The sequence below is a fragment of the Vombatus ursinus genome, unplaced genomic scaffold (genome assembly GCF_900497805.2).
Source record: "Vombatus ursinus unplaced genomic scaffold, bare-nosed wombat genome assembly UNPS02001419.1, whole genome shotgun sequence".
Classification (NCBI taxonomy): Eukaryota; Metazoa; Chordata; class Mammalia; order Diprotodontia; family Vombatidae; genus Vombatus; species Vombatus ursinus.
This window is the reverse complement of record NW_020941197.1, coordinates 14,226,486-14,246,771: the sequence shown is the minus strand read 5'-3', so window position 1 is coordinate 14,246,771 and position 20,286 is coordinate 14,226,486. Positions and strand designations below refer to the sequence as shown.

General features: G+C 35.6%; 1 protein-coding gene across 7 annotated transcripts in view; it reads left to right on the top strand.

Annotated features, from left to right (window-relative positions):
• CBLB (Cbl proto-oncogene B) overlaps nt 1-20,286 on the top strand; it is a 109,534-nt gene that overhangs the window by 84,346 nt on the left and 4,902 nt on the right. For 5 of the 7 annotated variants that reach the window (XM_027867123.1, XM_027867150.1, XM_027867105.1 and 2 more), the window contains one exon: nt 2,881-3,000. The exons of 1 other annotated variant lie outside the window; for it this stretch is intronic. In XM_027867123.1, the coding sequence (XP_027722924.1) occupies nt 2,881-3,000 (120 nt within the window). The remainder of the gene's footprint in view (nt 1-2,880; nt 3,001-20,286) is intronic. One more of the 7 variants, XM_027867115.1, reaches the window with a different exon arrangement.

Below are 20,286 nucleotides of genomic sequence, written 5' to 3'. Positions count from 1 at the left end.
TGGGGGGGGTAAGAGGGAGATGTGAGTCACTATGTTTTGCTTTTTCACCTGACCTGTCAGTAAGCGTGATGTCATTTGCCTTATACTTAAAGTAGTTCTAACCTTGCATTTGTCTTTAAAAGGAAAGATCTGAATCCATTCATTTTTTCTTTTCTTTCTTTTTTTTTTTTAGTTTGTCTAGGGTAATTATTTTGCCTTCTTCAGTTTCATAGGATTATAGATTGAGAACTGGATTTAAAGCTAGTCTAGAGAGACAGAATAGAGTAGGCCCATGAGAAAGAAAGCATAAACATGAGAAGCAAACTCAGGAGTACTTTCCTGGGATTCAAGACCATCCAAAATCTGATTCCTAGCTACCTTGTCTTACGTTGCATCCCGTTATTCTCTTATGGAAATCTTCCACTAGGACATTGTAAAATAACATAGGCATATGCTCCTTGAAATAGCAACCTAACTATTGCAGGAGTGCTTTGAGAACTTCATCTAAAAAGCCTTATAACTTCTACCTAGTGTAGAAAATGGACCTTGAAAGGTTCAGTTATTTATAAACATAATTTCTCTCTTTATGGATCTTTTATTTTTACCAAATGTCCTCTTATTCCCTTATACTGTCCCTAAGAAATTATATATTTTATTGTGATTTAGAGGAAATAATCAGCTTTAGTATCTATATAAATTGCTTTCCATATTATTAAATTCATTTTTTGATGTAATAATCTATCCAATAAGCATTCAAGTGTCTACCATATATGCCACATTGTGTCAAAGATGGTAATTATCTCGATTTTGTTTTACCTCCAGACTATAAATTAGAAGATAGATTTTAATAATCCTTGCTGTCTTTCAGTCATTCCATATCAATGGTGTCATACAATATGGTAGAAAGAGTTCTACACATAGAGTCAACAGAACCTGGATTTGAATCCCACCTCTACCCCTTAACTATTTCTGTGGCCATTAGCAAGGCTTATGCCCTCTTGGAGCCTCAGTTTCCTTATTTATAAAATGAGGATAATAATACACATAATATTACAAAGTCAAACAAGAAAATACATGCAAAATAGTTGCCTTGTAAATTTCAGCACTATATAAGGAAAGGTCTTGTTATTAGCTGGCAGTTGTGTTATACTAGACTCAAGTCTGCATTACCAGTTGAGTCATATATCTGTTCTCCTTTAAAACCTGAGTACTAAATACTGGGCAATAGCATATACTCCTCCAGCACAAGGCTCAGTTTACTAGGCATGTGTGTAGCTCCTGCCTTAGCAGGATGCAAAGCAGTCATTGCTTCTGGATGTGGGTTTTGAATTGACGCTTAGTAAAATTGAGTGGTGGGAGTAAATGAACATTATTACCAATTGTAGGGATTTCTGTTGGTATCTAATGATGTGTAAGTAAAGGACTTTAATTGGGCATTGTTATGTATTGTCAAAGACTTTGTTCTGAACACATTTTTCCTTAAGTCTGAATAAATAAACATTTATAACAATGTAACTGTCCCTGTTAACACAGTAAAAGATACCAAATCCAAGAACATTGGAGCACTGAAAAAATTGTTTTTAATAAATCTATTTATGGTGGTCTATCAATGAGCCAACCACATATTGGAAGAATACCTAAAAATGAACCCAGATAGTTTTTATGACAACATGTCTTTTATAAAATTGTTTCGAAGTTCTGGAACAACACTTTAAATATTTGGGAAGATGGGATTTTGAAAGTACTGTGTCCTAATTTGTGTATTTACATGACTCCTAGCTCTTCACATTAAAATAGGCAATGCTTTCATTTAGTACTTTGTCCAAAGATAGAAAATTGGTAGTTCATTTAAACAGAAAACTCATCTTTCTCTTCTTTTCTCACTCACCTTTCAATTGTCTATAGTTGAGAGCAGAATATAAAAGTATACGGGGTGGAAGCTCAAACTTCTTGAATAGAAAAGGCTTATATATGAGGTAACTGATGTTTTCATTTTCAACAAGATAGCCTGAGGATGAATGAATTTAGATGTTCTTAGTGAGGTCACAGAGACCTCACAGAAGCTCAAGTTCTGTATTCAAGCTGATCTGACAGAACTTGTCTGTGAAAACACATTGTTAATTGTCGGTTCCAGTTTCTGTACATAGTTGAAAGTAATAAAAGTGAGAGGCAGAATGGTATGGTAGATGGATCCCTGGGCTTGGAATCAGGATGCCTGGGTTCTTATATCCTTCTGCTAAGAGATTTTTGAGTAAAGCAGTTTGCCTCCCTGCTTACTATTTCCCTCCTTGGTAAAATGAGAGGGTTGAATTACATCACTTCTGAGGTCTTTCCCTCCACTAAAAATCAATGAAATCTAGAATGTCCAATTTAAAACATTCAGTAGTTCCAACTAGCCTTCCTTCTCCTGTTGCCCCGAATCCTAAGCACCAAGGTTAGACAAAATCAGATTTTATAGTATATTCACAACTTTGTAGGAATAGTAGCAAAGTTTCTAAAGTTGTAAAATTAGCTTTATATCTAAGTATCTGGGAACCTGAGCCTATCACCCAGGCTTTATAGCTCAATACTAAGTTATAGTGCTAGATTTTTAAAGTTACATTCCTACTCTCATGGATCTCATGGCTAATTAACAGAGATTAAGTATATGTATATCCCATTAATAGTTAATATTGAGAATATTTCCTGAGGGAAGAATGAGTCTGAGATTATACCGACAGCTTAGAGAATAGTGTTTATTAGTGTTCCTAAATTAGTTTTCTTATAGGTTTTCAAGCCTGGACTAATTGGTTTAAAAAAAAGAGTCAATAGACTTTTGGTGACTTGGAAGGAGGAAGGGGGTTAGTAAACAAAATGAATATTTCTATTGTTTTTAATTGAAATCTTGTATTTATTTTAAAGATCCCTTTTTTGATTCAGCAAATGGCATAGTACCTATGCCTCCTGTTCGGAGATTAACAAGTGAAAATATCAAAACGAACAGGACATCCCAAGACTATGATCAGCTTCCTTCAGCTTCAGGTGAGTTGATTACAGGTTGTAATAACTGCATTTTTAGTAGTGCTTTTTTGTGTTATGGGCCTAGTGATGGCTTGTCTGTGGACCATCCTTGCCAAGTGCAAAGTCAGTAGCAGCATGGCATCATGAAGATGAATTTTTCAGCAATATATTTTAATATTGCTCTTAGCTTTGGGAGGCCATTTATTAAGTTATAGAGGTCTGAGCCGATGTAATACATTAGTGATATATCAGTGGAGGAAGTCACCTACACTGGTGAAATCACAGATCCTTGCAGTGTTGAAATATTTTTGCTTTTCTGAATGTTTTAAACTCCATTATGTTATTTAAATAGAAGATACTACAAACCTCTGCCCCAGATTCTAAATCCATTTGGGGATGATGATTATGGATCTTGTGATGAGGAGAGGTCCAATTCTATTACTTCAAGACTGAAGGAGTAGTGCTGTGTACTTAAAAGAGCAATGGATTTGGAGCCAAAAGATTAACATTTGAATCTCACATGTGCCTACATGTGTAATCTTGGGCAAGGCCCTTAAATCGTTTTGACCTGTTTCCTCTTCAGTAAAATGAGAAAGTTGGATTAAATGAGCTCCAAAGTCATTTCCATCCCTGGATCCTTTGCGATTAGTGCTGGGAGAAAGGCATTAGACATAAGAATAACACTTTTTGAGATCACAGACTTAGAACTAGAAGGAAGGACCCTGGGGAATATTCTAGGCCACTGCTTTTATTTTATAAATGATGAAACCGAGGCACATAGAAAGTAAAATCCAAGGTCACGTAGCAGGTTACAGGTAGAGCCTAAACTTGAACCTAGGTCTTTTAACTCTTTTTTCTAATGCTTTTTCCACCACCTTAAATCACGGAGTATAAATCTTCTGCTCCATTTTGCTGTATGGAGATACTATAAGTCCGAGAAGTGCAAGGCTGAAAGCTCAGGAATATATTTTTCTTAGAAATTTGGTCAGAAGATTATGCAAATACTATTGTAACCACAGGGTGCTAGAATTGAAACAGACTTCAAATATTATCTAATTCAACCTATATCTAAATAGGAATCACCTCTATGAAGTCTTTAATAAGTGGACAAGAGCCTTTGCTCTGAGACAGCTCATGTCACTTTGAGATGGTTCTAATTATTAGGAATGTTTTCTTTACAATCAACCTGAATTTTCTTCCTCTCTGTAATTTCAATCTGTTGTTCCTATTTCTGCCCTGTTGTGGCCAAACAGAACAGCTCTAAGTCTTCTTCCTTTTGATAGCCCAGTATCATCATTAGAGTTTAGTCTACCTGGTGAAACCATGGAGCAACCAGCACACTTCTGTACTGGAGCCTACGTTCAGACAGCATTGGCAACGTGTGATGAGTAGTTAGCATGTGAGAATGAGGAGTAATCTCTAGGTAACCCGAATCTGTTTGTTTTGTGCTCCTCCTTTCATAGTGGGAGAGAGGAAAAATAACTTATTTAACCCCAAAAGGATTCTATCAGTTGTTAGTTTTTGCATCATTATCCACATAAAATGAAGACCCTTCTTCTCCCAGTGGTCCATAAGCACCTTGTAGGTAAGGAATCTGTCTTTGAATTCTTCACTGTCCTACACATAATATGTTTTCAGATATTAGAATGAACGCCTACTATTAAGTATGAAAATTTTACTTTATCCTATTAAATTCAAAATCATACATTTTAAGTTTTTTAAAATTCAGTACAATATACCTGATTTATATTTGTGTTTCCTTGTGCATGCTTTTAAATGTCTGTTAGTTATGTGCAAACTAGCATTTTTTTTATAACTCAAGACAGTTCTCATGCTTTCCACTCTAAAAGTTCTGAAGTCCTTCCAGATTTCTTTATAATATTTCCATCTAGCACATCCTTTTGTGTCCCAAAGGACAAAATGTCTACAGTACTATTTAGTAGCTTTTTGATGTTGTATTTGGCTAATTTTGTATTTGAAAAGTTTTAGAGGTGTTAAGAATGTTCTTCTGAGAGTTGCTAGGATTATCTATCACCAAGCCTTACAATTGCAAATATGAATACTTATTTCCTTTCAAAATGTCTGGGCACATTTCCTTCCCCTGAAAGTAAGAAGGCATAGTTAGAAACAATGGTTTGTGAGCTAACATAAAATTGACTGTCTAGTCTCTAAGGGGAACCACTAGTTTTTGCTTTTTTGTTTTTTATTTTTTCTGAGAGCTATTGCAAAGCACATGTTATTAGTCTTGATTTATAAATGAAGTGAAAGACAAATGTCCAGTAAAATGGATGGTGCTAGCTCATTAGTACAGATTTTTAGGGGGGTAAAATAGTTTATAATCCTTAAATCAGTTGTTAGGCAAAATTGCATGATATAACTGTAACTCCATGAGGTTGTTTTTCTTTTCTTTTTTTTTTTTCCAGTCAAGGAGCAGGGTTTATTCTGATGCCAGTAGAAGCCTTGCAAGATTCTTAGGGTACAATTTTTTTTTTATAAATTTATTTATTTTTAGTTTTCAACATTGACTTCCACAAGATTTTGAGTTCCAAAGTTTCTCCCTGTCTCATCCCTCCCTACACCCCAAGATGGCATGCATTCTGTATACGCCTTACCCTAATCTGCCCTCCCTTCTATCTCTCTCCCCCACCCCCATCTCTTATCTCCTTCCCTTTTTATTTTCCTGTAGGGCAGGAGAGATTTCTGTATCCATTTCCTGTATTTCTTATTTCCCAGTTGCATGTGAAAACAATTTTTTAACATGTGTTTTTAAAACTTTGGGTTCCATATTTTTTTTCCTTTTCTTCCTCCCCACCCACCCTCATTGAAAAGGCAAACAACTCGATACAGGTTATACATATGTAGTCATGCAAAACACTTCCATAGTAGTCATGTTGTGAAAAGCTAAGTATATTTCCCTTCATCCTATCCTACCCTCCATTTATTTTATTCTGTCTTTTGACCCTGTCCCTCCTCAGAAGTGTTTGTTTCTGATTACTCCCTCCCCCAATCTGCCCTCACCTCTATCATCCTTCTGCTCTCTTGTTCCCTTCCCTACCCCCATTTTCCTGTAGGGTATGATAGATTTACATACCAAATGGTGTGTGTATGTTATTCCCTCCTTAAGCCAAATCCTTTGAGAATAAGATTCACTCATTCCTTCTCACCTTCCCCCACTTCCCCTCCTCTGTAAAAGCATTTTCTTGTCTGTTTCATGTGATATAATTTACCCCATTCTACCTCTCCCTTTCTCCATCTCCCAATATAATCCTCTCTCACCTCTTAATTTTATTCTACAGATATCACCCTTTCATCTTCAACTCACCCTGTGCCCTCTATCTATCTGTCTATCTATATACATACATATAATTTTTTTCCCTCCAACTACCCTAGTACTGAGAAACGTCTCATGAGTTACATATATCATCTTTCCATGCAGGAATGTAAATAGTTCAACCTTAATAAGTCTGTTATGATTTCTCTTTCCTGTTTACCTCTTCATGGTTCACTTGAGTCATGTATTTGAAAGTCATATTTTTTATTCAGCTCTGGTGTTTTCATCAAGAATGCTTGAAAGTCCACTATTTCAGTGAATGACCATTTTTTTTCTTGAGGAATTATACTCAGTTTTGCTGGGTAGGTGATTCTTAGTTGTAATCCTGTCTCCTTTGCCCTCCGGAATATTATATTCCATGCCTAGCGGTCCCTTAATGTAGAAGCTGCTAAATCTTGTGTTATCCTGATTGTTTCCACAATAGTTGAATTTTTTTTTTCTGACTGCTTGCAATATTTTCTCCTTGACCTAGGAACTCTGGAATTTGGCTACAATATTCCTAGGAGTTTTCCTTTGGGGATCTCTTTCAGGAGGTGATCGGTGGATTCTTTTCATTTCTATTTTGCCCTCTGGTTCTAAAATATCAGGGCAGTTTTCCTTGATCATTTCTTGAAAGATGATGTCTAGGCTCTTTTTTTGATCATGGCTTTCAGATAGTCCAATAATTTTTAAATTCTCTCTCCTGGATCTATTTTCCAGGTCAGTTATTTTTCCAGTGAGATATTTCACAATGTTTTCTAATTTTTCATTCTTTTGGATTTGTTTTACAGTGTCTAGATTTCTCATAAAGTCACTAGCTTCCAATTGCTCTATTCTAATTTTTAAGGAAGTATTTTCTTCAGTAAACTTTTGGACTTCCTTTTCCATTTGTCCAATTTTGTGTTTTAGGGCATTCTTCTCCTCATTGGCTTTTTAGACCTCTTTTGCCATTTGGGTTAGGCTGTTTTTTTAAGGAGTTATTTTCTTCAGTGTTTTTTTGGGTCTTCTTTAGCAAGCTGTTGACTTGTTTTTCATGATTGTCTTGCATCACTCTCATTTCTCTTCCCAGTTTTTCCTCTACTTGTCTTACTTGTTTCTCAAACTCCTTTTTGAGGTCTTCCATGGCCTGGGATTGATTGATGTTTTTCTTGGAGACTTTGGATTTAGGAACTTTGACTTTGTTATCTTCTGATTATATGTTTTGATCTTCTTTGTTACCAAAGAAAGATTCTGTGGTCTGACTTTTTTTGGACCTTTGCTTATTCATGATCCCAGCCAATTACTTGAGTTTTAAACTTTTTTTTAAGGTAGGGGTCTGCTTCCAGTGTGGAGAATTTACTGTCCAAAGCTTCAGGGTTTTGTGCAGCTGTTTTTAGAGATACTTTTAGGAACCTGTAAATTTTCAGTTCTTCCAAGGTGATACGATAAGGAGCAAGGTGTTTACTCCTTTCCTGACCTGTGCTGTGGTCTGTGAGTGACCACAGGCACTCTTTTCTGCCTTGGAATTGTGAGGAGGATTTCCTCTCCACCACCACTACAAGCTCCACCACACCAGCACTCCTTCTCGCCCCAGGACTGCCACCCAGAACTGTGACCCAGATCCAGACATGGGCAAAGCAAGAGAATCCTGCACCAGCAGAGAGATCTCTGTAATCCCCCTCTGATCAGCCATTCTATTCCCCCCAGTCTGTGGCCCAGAAGCTCAGGAAGCAGTTGCCACCCCAGGGCCAAGCTTGGGGACTGGGGCTGGGACCAAGCTTCTCTCTCTCACCACAGTCACAGACTTTTCCCACTGACCTTCTAAGTTGTCTTTGGCATTTGTGGGTTGAGAAGTCTGGAAACTTCCTCAGCTGCCCATGATTCAGCCTCTGAGGCATGTTCCAGGTTCACTGAGTCCTGGCCTTTGCCTACACACCCACACTGAACTGCTCCTCTCCCTGCTCAGTGTGATATACTTTTCTGATCAACCATCCAGGCTCTCTTGGCCTGTAAATTTGTTTTACCCTGTCTGTTTGTGGGTTCCGTTGCTTTCGAATTTGTTTAGAGCCATTTTTTATAGGTATTTGGAGGGGTTTGGGGGAGAGCTCAAGCAACTCACTGCTTTTACTCTGCCACTTGGCTCTGCCCCAAATCTGCACCCATTTGTTTTTCAAAATCATTCTCATTATTTTATATAACTAATACATGGGGTGGGCACATCCACTGTAGCATCTCATGCCTCTCACATGAGTGTGTGAGTAACTTCTTATTCTCTGGGCTAGCTCACTTACTCCAGCCTATTCTTTCTGTAGCAGATTGAGGTTCCCAGAGAAGGACCACTACTCATTTAAATTCAAATTCTCTAAGAGCCTTTACAGGGGTAACTTCCCCTACTCATCACTTAAGCACTTGAGCTTGATCCCCCATTGATGCATTTCTCTTTATACAACAAGCAACTCACAATGACACTTTTAGATCTTAACATAACTATTTAGTAGTAAAGCAAAAGAAATAATATCATAGGTACTCTTGTTAAATGCATAAGTTTTATGTGCGTGCCTGTGTGTATGTGCATATATGAGCCACATTCTCCCACCAGTATACTCAGTGTCTGTAGGGCATTGGGCACACACACAAACTTGTCAGGGAGGCATATGAGTGAGTAAAATCCACATAATCGGAGTAACTTAGAACTCTGGAACTGAAAACTTTGATGTCCTCTTTCTATCTCAGGAATCATCCATAAAAGCTCCTTAGTGAGTGAATAACTTTCTTATAAGTTCCTAGTAATGTAACTTCTTTGATGACTGTAATCATTAGGTACTTCCATTGTTGAACTAATTGATCCACTGATTGACTTCCATAATTATTTGCCTCCAGTCTGCTCAACTACTTATTCCTTAATATCCACTATAGTATTAAGTGAATCAGTTCAAAATATAGCTGTTCACCACCAACAACTTTTTGTTTCCTAAGCTCAGAGTACAGTCAGATAGCTTATACTTGTCCCATAATCACACAGCAGTTTTACTGTCCTGTCTCCCCATATGTATATTTGCCACACTCAAAGTCTGTGTCTCTTGTTTCAGAACTCTAAAGCAAAAAATCTCCCAAAAATAGTATCTCAGAATTACAAGTCTAGAACTCTGAGTAGAGTTTAACTGAGCAACAGACCTTAAGGGAACAGTACATTACATCTGTATTAATACCCAGTTATATATTATCATATATTATGATATTTTATTTTTCTGGGTTTTTTGTTCCTACAGGGTTAGGAGATACGCTGAGGAGAGGTTCCTTTCACTGTCTAAATGAATTATACTATTGTTTAATAGGTTGGAAGTGGCCTCAATACTGTGGTCCATTGATTTATCTTTATTCAGCATGTATGTAGAAAATCTTTGAATTTCAGAGCTGTAGAAAAACTAGGTGATAATCTAATCTACTTGTCCCAAAATAATTTGAATATGGAACTGCTTTAGAATTTGATATACTGATATCATCATTAATGAAGAGAATGACCTTGAACAATATTTTGTGTCATAACCTTCATAATCAAAGATTAGAGCATAAGCATAAGATTTTATTGTAATAAAAGTGGTTAGAGTATAGTAGTTAAATAATAGCTAATATAACATGGGAAGTGCCAGAAAATGTAAAACTGTGGCAATAAAGACACATTCCAAGGCAGCTAGGTAGTGCAATTGATAGAGTGCTAGGCCTGAAATCAGGAAGACATGAGTTTACACCCTCCCTCAGATACTAATTATGTGATTCATGGTGAGTCATTCAACCTCTTTTGCCTCAGTTTCCTCAGCTGTAAAATGGAAATAATAATACTAGCTACCTTCCAGGGTTTTTGTATCAAATGAGATATTTGTTAAGTGCTTAAGACTCAGTGAACCTGGAGCAGGCCGAAGAGGGCTGAATCATGGACACTTAGCCAGTGTCTGGCTTGTAGTAAGCACTATATAAATGCTATTAGTAACAATCATCATCATCATTAATAATTCTAATATTAAATCAGCTTTTCTTTTGGGTTCAGCTAAGTAGGCTTGGTGTAATTTTTTTTTGAGAGACCTATCTATGTAAAAATAAAAATAAAAAAGATTTCCCCACCCTTTCCAGGTTGATGCTCACATTTTATTTAACAGGCATCCAACCATTTCATTATAGATAACATTAATGAGTTTCAAAGTATAATCAGACAGCAATAGTAAATTTCTGACTAATGATCAGGAACTTTAAGGGAACCCCCACTTCCCCACTGAGTAGGCAAAAAAAGGGAATAGGAAGAAAACTTTGAACTCTGCACAGTTATGTCTCCTGTTTTTACCTGGTGGTGGAGGAAAGAAGGATTGCCTAGCAGATGGCAGGATTGGGCCAAGCAGGGTTGGAGCTCACCTAGGTTGCAGTTACCAGAGGAAAGAAAATCACCAGCTTGATAGCTAGTTTAACTAATTATTCTTAGTTTTTCTGCTTCTGAAAGAGTTAAATGTTGTCAAAATCTAAGTGTAACAAATGCAAAAATTACTCAAATCTTCAAAAGAAATTATTTTAAATTTTTGCACCTTCTATATTTTGGTACCTTTAGTCATCCCTTCCGAGTCACAGCTGTATTTTGTGAATGAATGTTTATGCAACACTTTGCTAACTTTGCAAGTCATAGAAAGGCACAATCACTTTGAGTAAAAGAGGAACACTTAAATTATGGAAATGTTTGTGACCAATAACCCCAGACTCTGTGGCTCCTTTGCTGTCTCCAATGTGAGAACATAGTGTTGCAAAACTAGAGCTTCACCAGTTTGGGCACATGGCCTCCTTTGAGGTCACTCAGACCCCAGCTAGAAAGCTCTGTCCATCTGACGCTCCATCTCCCAGTATTTAGATCCATTCCTGTACCTTCTAACTCCTTCTGGCGTCTGATTAATATAAAATTTAGGATCCTGGGTCTGGAGCCAGTAGCCCTATAGTCTGACCCCCTCATCCTAAAGTTATGGAATGGCCCCACAAACTTGACTGGGTGAAGGTAGCATAAACTCATTGTGGAGGGAAAAAAGCAAACTATGTGGAGTATCTTACTGAGTTCATGAACTCATGAATTGACCTGAATGAAGTCTTCTGGATTGTTATACTACTTTTGGTAAAACAGGGAACAGGCTCCTGTTTTTATAGCAGTGGGAATAGAAAACGAACTTTTATGTAAACAATTTCATTTTACAGCCAAGTTTCAAAGAAGATTTATTCCTTATGTAAAGGGATACCTCTGTAGTCATGTGGACATGATAGAATAGCTATGATCATTTGGTTGTCAAATTTAGGGTAAAATGATTTTTGAGAGAAAACGAAGGATTCAATTTCCCTAGGGAATTTCTTTCATCAACATGTATATTGTCAAGACAGTTTTCTTCTCAAATACACATTAGTTCATTTTGAATGGAGAACTGAGAACTCTGGGTATCTACTTTACTATTGCTATCAATTGCTGTGAAATTCCATTGCTATCAATTCCTGTGAAATTTATAGTTTATAATCGATACTTCCAGGGCACTATTCATATATTGTATCATTTTCCCTACCCAACAGGTGTGACAGTGACATTATGTTTTAATGAATATGACAGATCTCAGGAGAATTATAAAGATAGTTTGTTTCTATTGGCATTGAATTTTGTTCACTAATTATTCAAAGAGCCCTGAATTTGGAGTCAGAGAATCAGGGTTCAAAACTCTTCTTCTGGTAAAACTGTGTGAACTTAGGAAAATCTCTTTACTTGAGTGGACCTCAGTTTCTTCATCTGCAAAGTGTGGAGTTACATTAGACAGCCTCAGAGATCTCTTTCCAGGTTTGAATCCTGTGATACTAACTGCAGAATCATTAAACCTCTCCAAATCTACCTCTATAGATAGATATTGAATCTTCAGGCCTCAAACAGATTATTTATGAGTGAATATTTAGAGCCTTTGTTCATCTGCAGATTGCAGGGTTACTATCCTGTCCTCTAGATTATTACAAATTTTAAAAAAAGCCAGTGGAGAGATTGAGCTTGTCTTCCAGATTAGTTATTTGCATATGGAACTCTGAGAATCGATGCTTGTGTGCCTTTGGGATTATAATAATAGTCCTTCTTTGCTGAGGCTAATGTGTTTTTATTTTATCCTTTTGGAGATGACAGGTTGAGAATTTGGGTATGATTGCTGTACCTTTCAAACCCAATTCCTTCTTTTATGGCTCCTTAAATAAATGATAATGACTCATTTATATAGAGTATGTCTGTGGAAGGTATTTTTCTGAAGGAGTGAAAAGTGCTTTACTGTCTAATTTATAAAATCTTTTCCTCTTATCTCCATGTCTAAAGAGTCTGTGTCTTTCATATGATTTATGTATACACAATCTACATACACAATAAAGCCTTACCATATTTTTCCATAATTTTCCATAATTTTTCTTGTTAAAAGTTTTTAGAAAACATTATCTTAACAATATTAATTGTATTCCAGGGAAATTTTAAGTTAGAAATATGTGAAAGGAATTTTACACCTAGACCCATGTATTCATGTAGATAGTAATTCTTTATCTTGTGATCCTTTTAAAAAATACTTCTAAGTATGTAAGTGTGTTCCAATATTCCATATTCATTTCTTTCTTTGGGATAGCGTAACACCATACAGTTTTAATTATTTGCTTGAAAAAAGCTCAGAGTGCATTATACTTTTGAAGCTTAACATCATATTCTAAGAAAATTACAGGTTATAATTAAAATTCAGTACAAAGTAACACATCCTGTAGTACAAGTCCTTCCAAATCTGACTTGGAATAAATACTTTCCTATTGAGGGTGAGGCAAACTTATGATATCAGTGGTGTAGGGAACAGTCCCTAAAGGGAGATCACACAGTTTCTGTAACTCAGAATGTTAGAGAATGATAGGGTAAGGAGACGGGGAAGAGGGAGCATGGATAGGAGGGGTGGAAAAGGGATGTAGGGGGGAACAAGAGGTTACATGGCTTGTCCAGCATCTTAGTGCCAGTATGTACTGAGGGTGGGACTTGAACCCAGTTCTTGTTTCTGGGGCCAGCTCTTTATCCTCTGTGCCACAGTACCTTTATTATTCTTGTTTAGTAGTATGGAAATATTTCCCTGTTCCATTTTAATAGAGATAAAATGAATTTTATAATAGGATCAAATGTTCCCAACTTATCTCCTTTCACTTGGCAACCCTGGGTGCATTTCACACAAGGGTTGTCTGTTCTGCACAATCTTTAATGCTAAGACTTTTAAGGGAAATGGTATATTTTAAGGTTCTTCATCAAAAAAATTTTTTTAAACCCTCGACATTGTTATGGGGTGTTAACTTAATTCTACTAAATTAACATTATAACATCATTCTCTTTCGGGCTGCTTCCTTTTTGATTAATAACTTCAATACCTGCAATATTCAGCACATATTGCTTATAAATATTGCTTTCATATATTTTTCTTCTGTAACTATGTCTAAAAAGTACCCCTAAAATCATATGTTATATCCTTAGCTTTAACTATCATAATTATCCAGCATGATGTATGTCAAGATTTTAATTTGAATTAAATGAAAACTGCATGTTAAATCATGTCCTTCTATAATTGGAAGGTTGTTTTTATGGTGGCAGTAATTTCAGTTTATGGAATAAATTAATTCCAGAATTAACTGATCTATCTTACAGTAGAATTCATAAAGGCATAGTTATAGGGCATATAAGGTTCCTTATGTCTTTTAACCAGTAAAATTTACATACCGTTTTTCCTTCCAATTCTGTTCAGATGTCATTACTTCTTGGATTTAATATGAAATTGCTCCCTCCCAACCACCCTTTTATTTTTAGTGAAGAGAATAGTTACCTAAGAGTAAGAACTCTTCATTTCTAATACAGATTTTCTGAGTGATCTACTATGTAAATATAGAGTCAAGCTTTTCACCCTACATATATATCTCTAATATGTACAAATATTTAGGCTCTCTTTTTTACCTTTAGTTAGTTACGATGTTGTCTTTATATTAAGTTTGCCAGCCATGTTTACAAAGTTGGTAAAGCTTTGAAGTGTATTTAGTATAATTATCTGTATTTCAAATTGTTTTAATATATAACATATTTGAATATATACTGAATATATATTCAAGTTTAACATGTTGGACATATGTATTAAAAGTATACTATTCAAAATATATTGAAATTTTATATATTCAGATTTATAATTTGAAAAATAATTAGTATAATTTTAAAGGAAATTTTAATTTAGCATCTCTTGAGTTCCTTTAATGTATAGTGCTCCATAAAGAAACTAAGTGTTCTTTTACTGTAATGGAATAAAACTCTTCAGAATTTCCAATCTAACTTGTTTGGACTCATGGTGAATTTTTGACTGAGCTCTATAGTATTATATTATCCATGGTGAGTGTGTAACATGTCCAGTTCAATGCAGCAGACATCCATTATTTGCAAGTCACTGGACTGAAAGCTAGGCTTTGAGAATACAAAGCCACATAGAAAAAATCCTGGCTTCAAGGAGCTTATATTCTGCTGAAGGATTACAGCATGTACATCAATACTTTTTTTTTTTTAAGTCTAACCTGAGGATGAAAAGGGCACTAAGAACTAGGTGGAGATGGGAAAGGATCCTCTATTATCCTTTATAGAGATGCTCTTTTTTTTTTTTAACCATTCAAGGATGGTTGTTATCTTTTTCTCTACACAAATTTCCAATAATTAAGTTAAAAATATTTCCAACAGCATACATAATGGTATCTACTATGAAAGAAAATAGTCTATCCCTTAGCTAAAGTCTATCAGAAATATATTCATTTTGTTGCAAATAATTTTGCCTAGAGAGAGATTCTGGCCCACAGAGTTCCCCTTGCTAAACAGAAAACTCTGAAGTAATTTTCAGCTTACATTTTATAGTAACCAAGACAAAAAAAATTAAAGAAATTCTGTGGCTACAAAAGGAACAAATGCACACATTTCGGAGTTGTGGTTTTGAATTATCTGTCAGAAGGATGGATTAAAACATGAGCACTCCTATAAGGAAGATGAGAAGTAAGGACACACCTTCTCTTGAGCTGGTCAAAGGTTTAGATTTCTTGGTCAGGGATTCCAGGGAGATGGGGAAGACCAAAGGCTGCAGAATGGAGGTCTCACTGCTCTGGGTTTCCATGCTGTGTTGATAATTGCAGTCAATGGCATTGACTAAGACAGATGAAGGTTATAAAGAGGATTAAAGAGTGAAATGTCTATTTAAAAAAGAACATTGGGCTCGGAATCAGATGACTTGCATTATTGGTCATTATAGTCTGTGTGACCTTTGACAGACTGTTCAAACTTTATGTTCCTTGCTTTCCTTCTCTACAAAATAGCAATATATTAATTCACCTCTTAATTTATCTGTCTGGATTAGTTAAAATACATTTTATCCTAGTTGGGCTTCCCCAATCTACCCAGACCTTTTCTAGGCCACCCCCCTTTATGTGGTATATCCTTAGTGAATGAAAAATTACTCCCACATTAGCCAAAGCAAAATGTAATTAGGAAGGTAAATCAACTGGAAAACACATAGGCAAGGTGTGACTCTAACTCATTGTGGCTATTGTTTAAAAAAACAACAGAATTTATATATCCAAGCAAACACTGCCCACTTTAAAGTCATTATCTTTGGAGGCTGCCCAGTTATTCCGTCAATATTGCCATTACTAAAAACATTTTTGCAGCTTCTCTTTGGGAAGCCCTACAAAAGATTCTTTTGAATATACTCATTAATGAAAAAAACTACATCATGTGAGAGGTTTGATTTTTTTTTTAAACTGTTGCAAATAGTTCAGAGTCAAATCTACTAAGTAAGGTTGACAATACAGCTGAATGATATTGGGCATCTAAGTTACTTGTCTCTCAAATCAGTTCCCAGAGGGGTAATTCAGAGATGTGGCTAGGTCAATGCTTCTTAAACTGTAGGTTGTGACCCCATGGGGTCATGAGTGGAAAAAATTTAAGAAGCTCTGGTCTAGGTGATAAAAATTGTATTGGCATCACTAGATAACTTCCAAGGTGACTAAAGAGGATGCATAAGTATATATAAGTACTTTATGTTAAAAAAAATCAAAACTCATTACTTTAAAGTCTTACATATGACAAAAACTACATGAAAAAAAGATTTGGAGGTGATTAAAGTTTTTCACGTCTGTGTCATTGCACCTTTCCATTAACCTACGTGATCAAGTGATGTCAGGTACTTGAAACTCTTGAGGGGCATTGTTAAAAATGAACAAATACGACTGTATGTGTGGAACATTTGGTGGCTGGTACAGAGCTCTCCACAAATACTGCTGCTGTGATAGAGAAATGGCTGTTCAGTTGGTTTGCTAAACATAACTATTTAATTATCAACTCAGAATCCCTGATTCTTAAAGAAATCTTTACATTTATTCAGATTAACAGTTCTTGGTTATTGATACTGTGTTTGGGAACTTAGTGTAGAATTAAAGATTTATAATAAATCTTGTGTTTTCCTCCCTCACATGACCTTTACGATAATTGGTAATATTTCTTAGTCCATAGCTCTGGGGGCTAGTAATTACTAATCTAGATATGAAACTATTGCCCTCTAGTATTAATAGTCTCCTTAGCTCTTACATTGCAGATGATATTAATTTATCCCTACTACCCTCTACTGAAGAGTCATCAGTGGTAACATTCCCATTTTATAGCTAATATAAGTAGAAAATGTTAAGAAGCTAAATGATTTACCCAAGAATATGCATAATTTTAGTGGCAGAGTGAAGATTTAAGATTCAACAGTACCAAGGGGCAGCTAAGTGACACAGTAGATAGAGCACCAGTCCTGGAGTCAGGAGGACCTAAGTTCAAATCTGACTTCAGACACTTGGCACTTACTCACTGTGTGACCCTGGGCAAGTCACTTAACCCTGACTGCCTTACCCCCCACCCAAAAAAGAAATTAATAGTACCAGATCCTATTCTCTTACTGTAGAGAAATGACTACATTTTCAAAAGGAAGTAAATAATACCCAGCTACGTGGATGAAGTTGCCCTAAAGAAGAGATTGAAGAAGATACTTCCTCTGAGTCATTGCAGAGGTGATGAAGGACCATGGCTTTAGAACACTCTGTAGAGTATTAAGCTTTTTTTTTTTCCTTCTTTATTTTAAGTAATGTCTCTTTCACAGAGGCTGGGAAGAGGAATATAGTGGGATATTTAATAGACATTTCATCTTTATAAAGATGAAAGATAATCAAAGTTCATTTTAAAAATAAATGAACTATTGTAGACTATGAGGGTTTTGTATTATTTTTTCCTTTTTTTTTTTTAATCATCCATTAGTTTCCTAAGTCAAGGTAGATGATTTAAAACACTCATCCACATGTTGTGCTGTCATTCTGATCCACCAATAAAACAGGTCTATAGTTGGAACTGCCAATGTGTTGCAGAACTGGAATTAGTTAGATATCGAATTTAAAAATACTTAGTTGAATTCAGTTATTATAAAGGAATTTACATAATAAAATAGGGAGAAATTGCCTTTTTTAGATGCCAGCATCTCTCAGACCACATGAAGCTAGGCAGCTTTAGTTGCATCTTACTCCATAGTACAAGATGCAGCACATGATACAAAGCAACTTCTGAGAATTAGTGGAGATCTTAAAGGAGATACTAGTTCTATTTTAAAATAAATGGAAATTTAATTACTAGACAGTGAGCACCAGAGGGTTCATTGAGATAGTTAAGTGGTAAAGTCAATAGAGCGCTGGGCTTAGAGTCAGGAAGAAGTGAGTTCAGATCCCACCTCAGACACTTACTAGCTGTGTGACTTTGGGCAAGTCATTTAACCTTGGTTTTTCTCACTTTCCTCACCTGTAAAGTGGGGATAATAACAGGCTGTACTTCCCAGAGTTGTTGTGAGAATCAAATGAGATAATATTTGTAAAGCGCTTAGGACAGTGCATGATGCATAGTAAATGCTTAAATAAATGCTGGCTATCATTCTTATTCTTATCATTTATATTGCTGTCATTATTAAATATTTTTTGCTAGTGGATAAAACAATCTGATTTGAAAGAAGAAGGCTTATCTTTTGAAAATTTTTATTTTACTTGTTTCTTTGAAACCCTATTCTCCAATTGATACTTCAAGTAAATCTGTGCATTTAAATCCAGCATATAATGAAATTTCAAGTATTTTAATTGATTGAAAGTTACAAGAATTATTTTGTTTTTATTTTTCCTAAAATGCTTTCCTCCCAGTGCTCAATAAGGTTACTTGAAAATTTATCATGTTACTGTGTAAGTACAGAATCTTTTCTCTTGCATAAAACATTTCATCTGAAAATTCTAGAGCCTCTTACCAGTACCTTACCAAGGCACTCCTGTTGATTATTACACACTGGCATTTTTTTCCAGTGACATCAGTGTGTCACCCTCACTGGAACCGCACTTTTCTAATACATGGCACACAAGAAATGAATATTACAAGAAAAGAGCTTAGAAAGATAATGACGAAGTATCTTGAAGTTCTGCTGCATGTCCTCTGTGTCTGACAGCTGCCTCAGAAGAGAAAAGATTAAAACAGATGAGTTCTTTTGTAATTGATCCCAAGTCAGAGAAAGGTTTGATTAAAAATAATTTTTTTCTTATTGTTTATGGAAAATAATTAGAAACCTGAAGGATAATTCATTGCCCACCTTTCCATGACACATAATAGCTAGAAATTGAATCATGCTTTAAATTTTGCAAAGTGCTTTACCTGTATCATCTTACTTTATCCTCTCAACAACTCTGTGAGGCAGGTACAATAATTATTCCCATTTTATAGATGAGATAGCAGACTGAACCTTGTACCCAAGGTCACACAGCTAGCAAGTGTCTGAGTTTGTATTTGAACTTAAGTCTTCCTGACTCCAGGTCCATCACTGTGTCCACTATGCTGACTAAAATAGAAATAGTTAATAGGAAAATTAATGGAACCTCAAAACAAAGAAATTCATGTGCTTAGCAATTTACTAATAGTAAGCACAAATTCATGAACAGGACAGATTTTAATAGCAATTAGAAATGTTCGTATATGTGTATACCCATATAGTCTTAATCATAATCATAAAACAAAAATATTAAAACTTGAACAGTTATTCAGTTTTATTCCAAATCCCCATAGCATCATCCTTTGTTTTTGTTGTTGTTATCGTGTGGTCTCTCAGATCTTGTTTTAAAAAGTGTGTTATCTTGATCTTGCTTGAATTTATAAGTGACAAAAAGTTTATCTTTGGTAGAAAACCTTCATGGTTCTACTCCTGGTTATAAAGGAGGTGGGGGAGAGGGGAAAGAAGAAGAAAACATTAAATAATTTTCAAATGATTTAATTTCAGTGGAAATGTCATTAAGAACAGTGACTTATGAAGCAGCTTCTAGATGTTCCCCCAGCCAGTAGTGTTCACTTGGGCTGGAAGAATACAAGAGAATCAAGACTGACTGAAATGAGAGCCAGGAGATTTGTTTTCTGGCCTCAGTAGTGCCATGGTTGAGACCAAATGAGTCTAGTCAATTCCCTGTGCCTTTGAGATATTTTAGTAGAAATATACTAATGTGGTGATTATTAGTCTTATTGTTATTCTTACTCTTATTGTTGCTATTAAGAATATTCCATTACTTAAACAAATTGTAATATTTGGTGGGGTGGGTATAATTTGAAATTTTATTTTTAATCATTTTAACCCTTTCTTAAGCAGGGATATTCCATTTGTATTCTTAGAAATAGCTGATTAAAGTGCTCTCTCAAGTCAGCTAGATCATGCCCTAGAGATCAGTGTCGAATTTTTGCTTGTAATTAATTTTCTTTATCCTGTTAACGTTGCTCTTCTCTCTCGGGCTTCCCTGTCACTTGTTTAACTTTGACAAACTGCTTTCATCATGGCAATCAACTGAAAGTTAAGTTAATGTTCTCTTTACTCCCTACATTTCTGCTCCTTGTATTTTTCCTA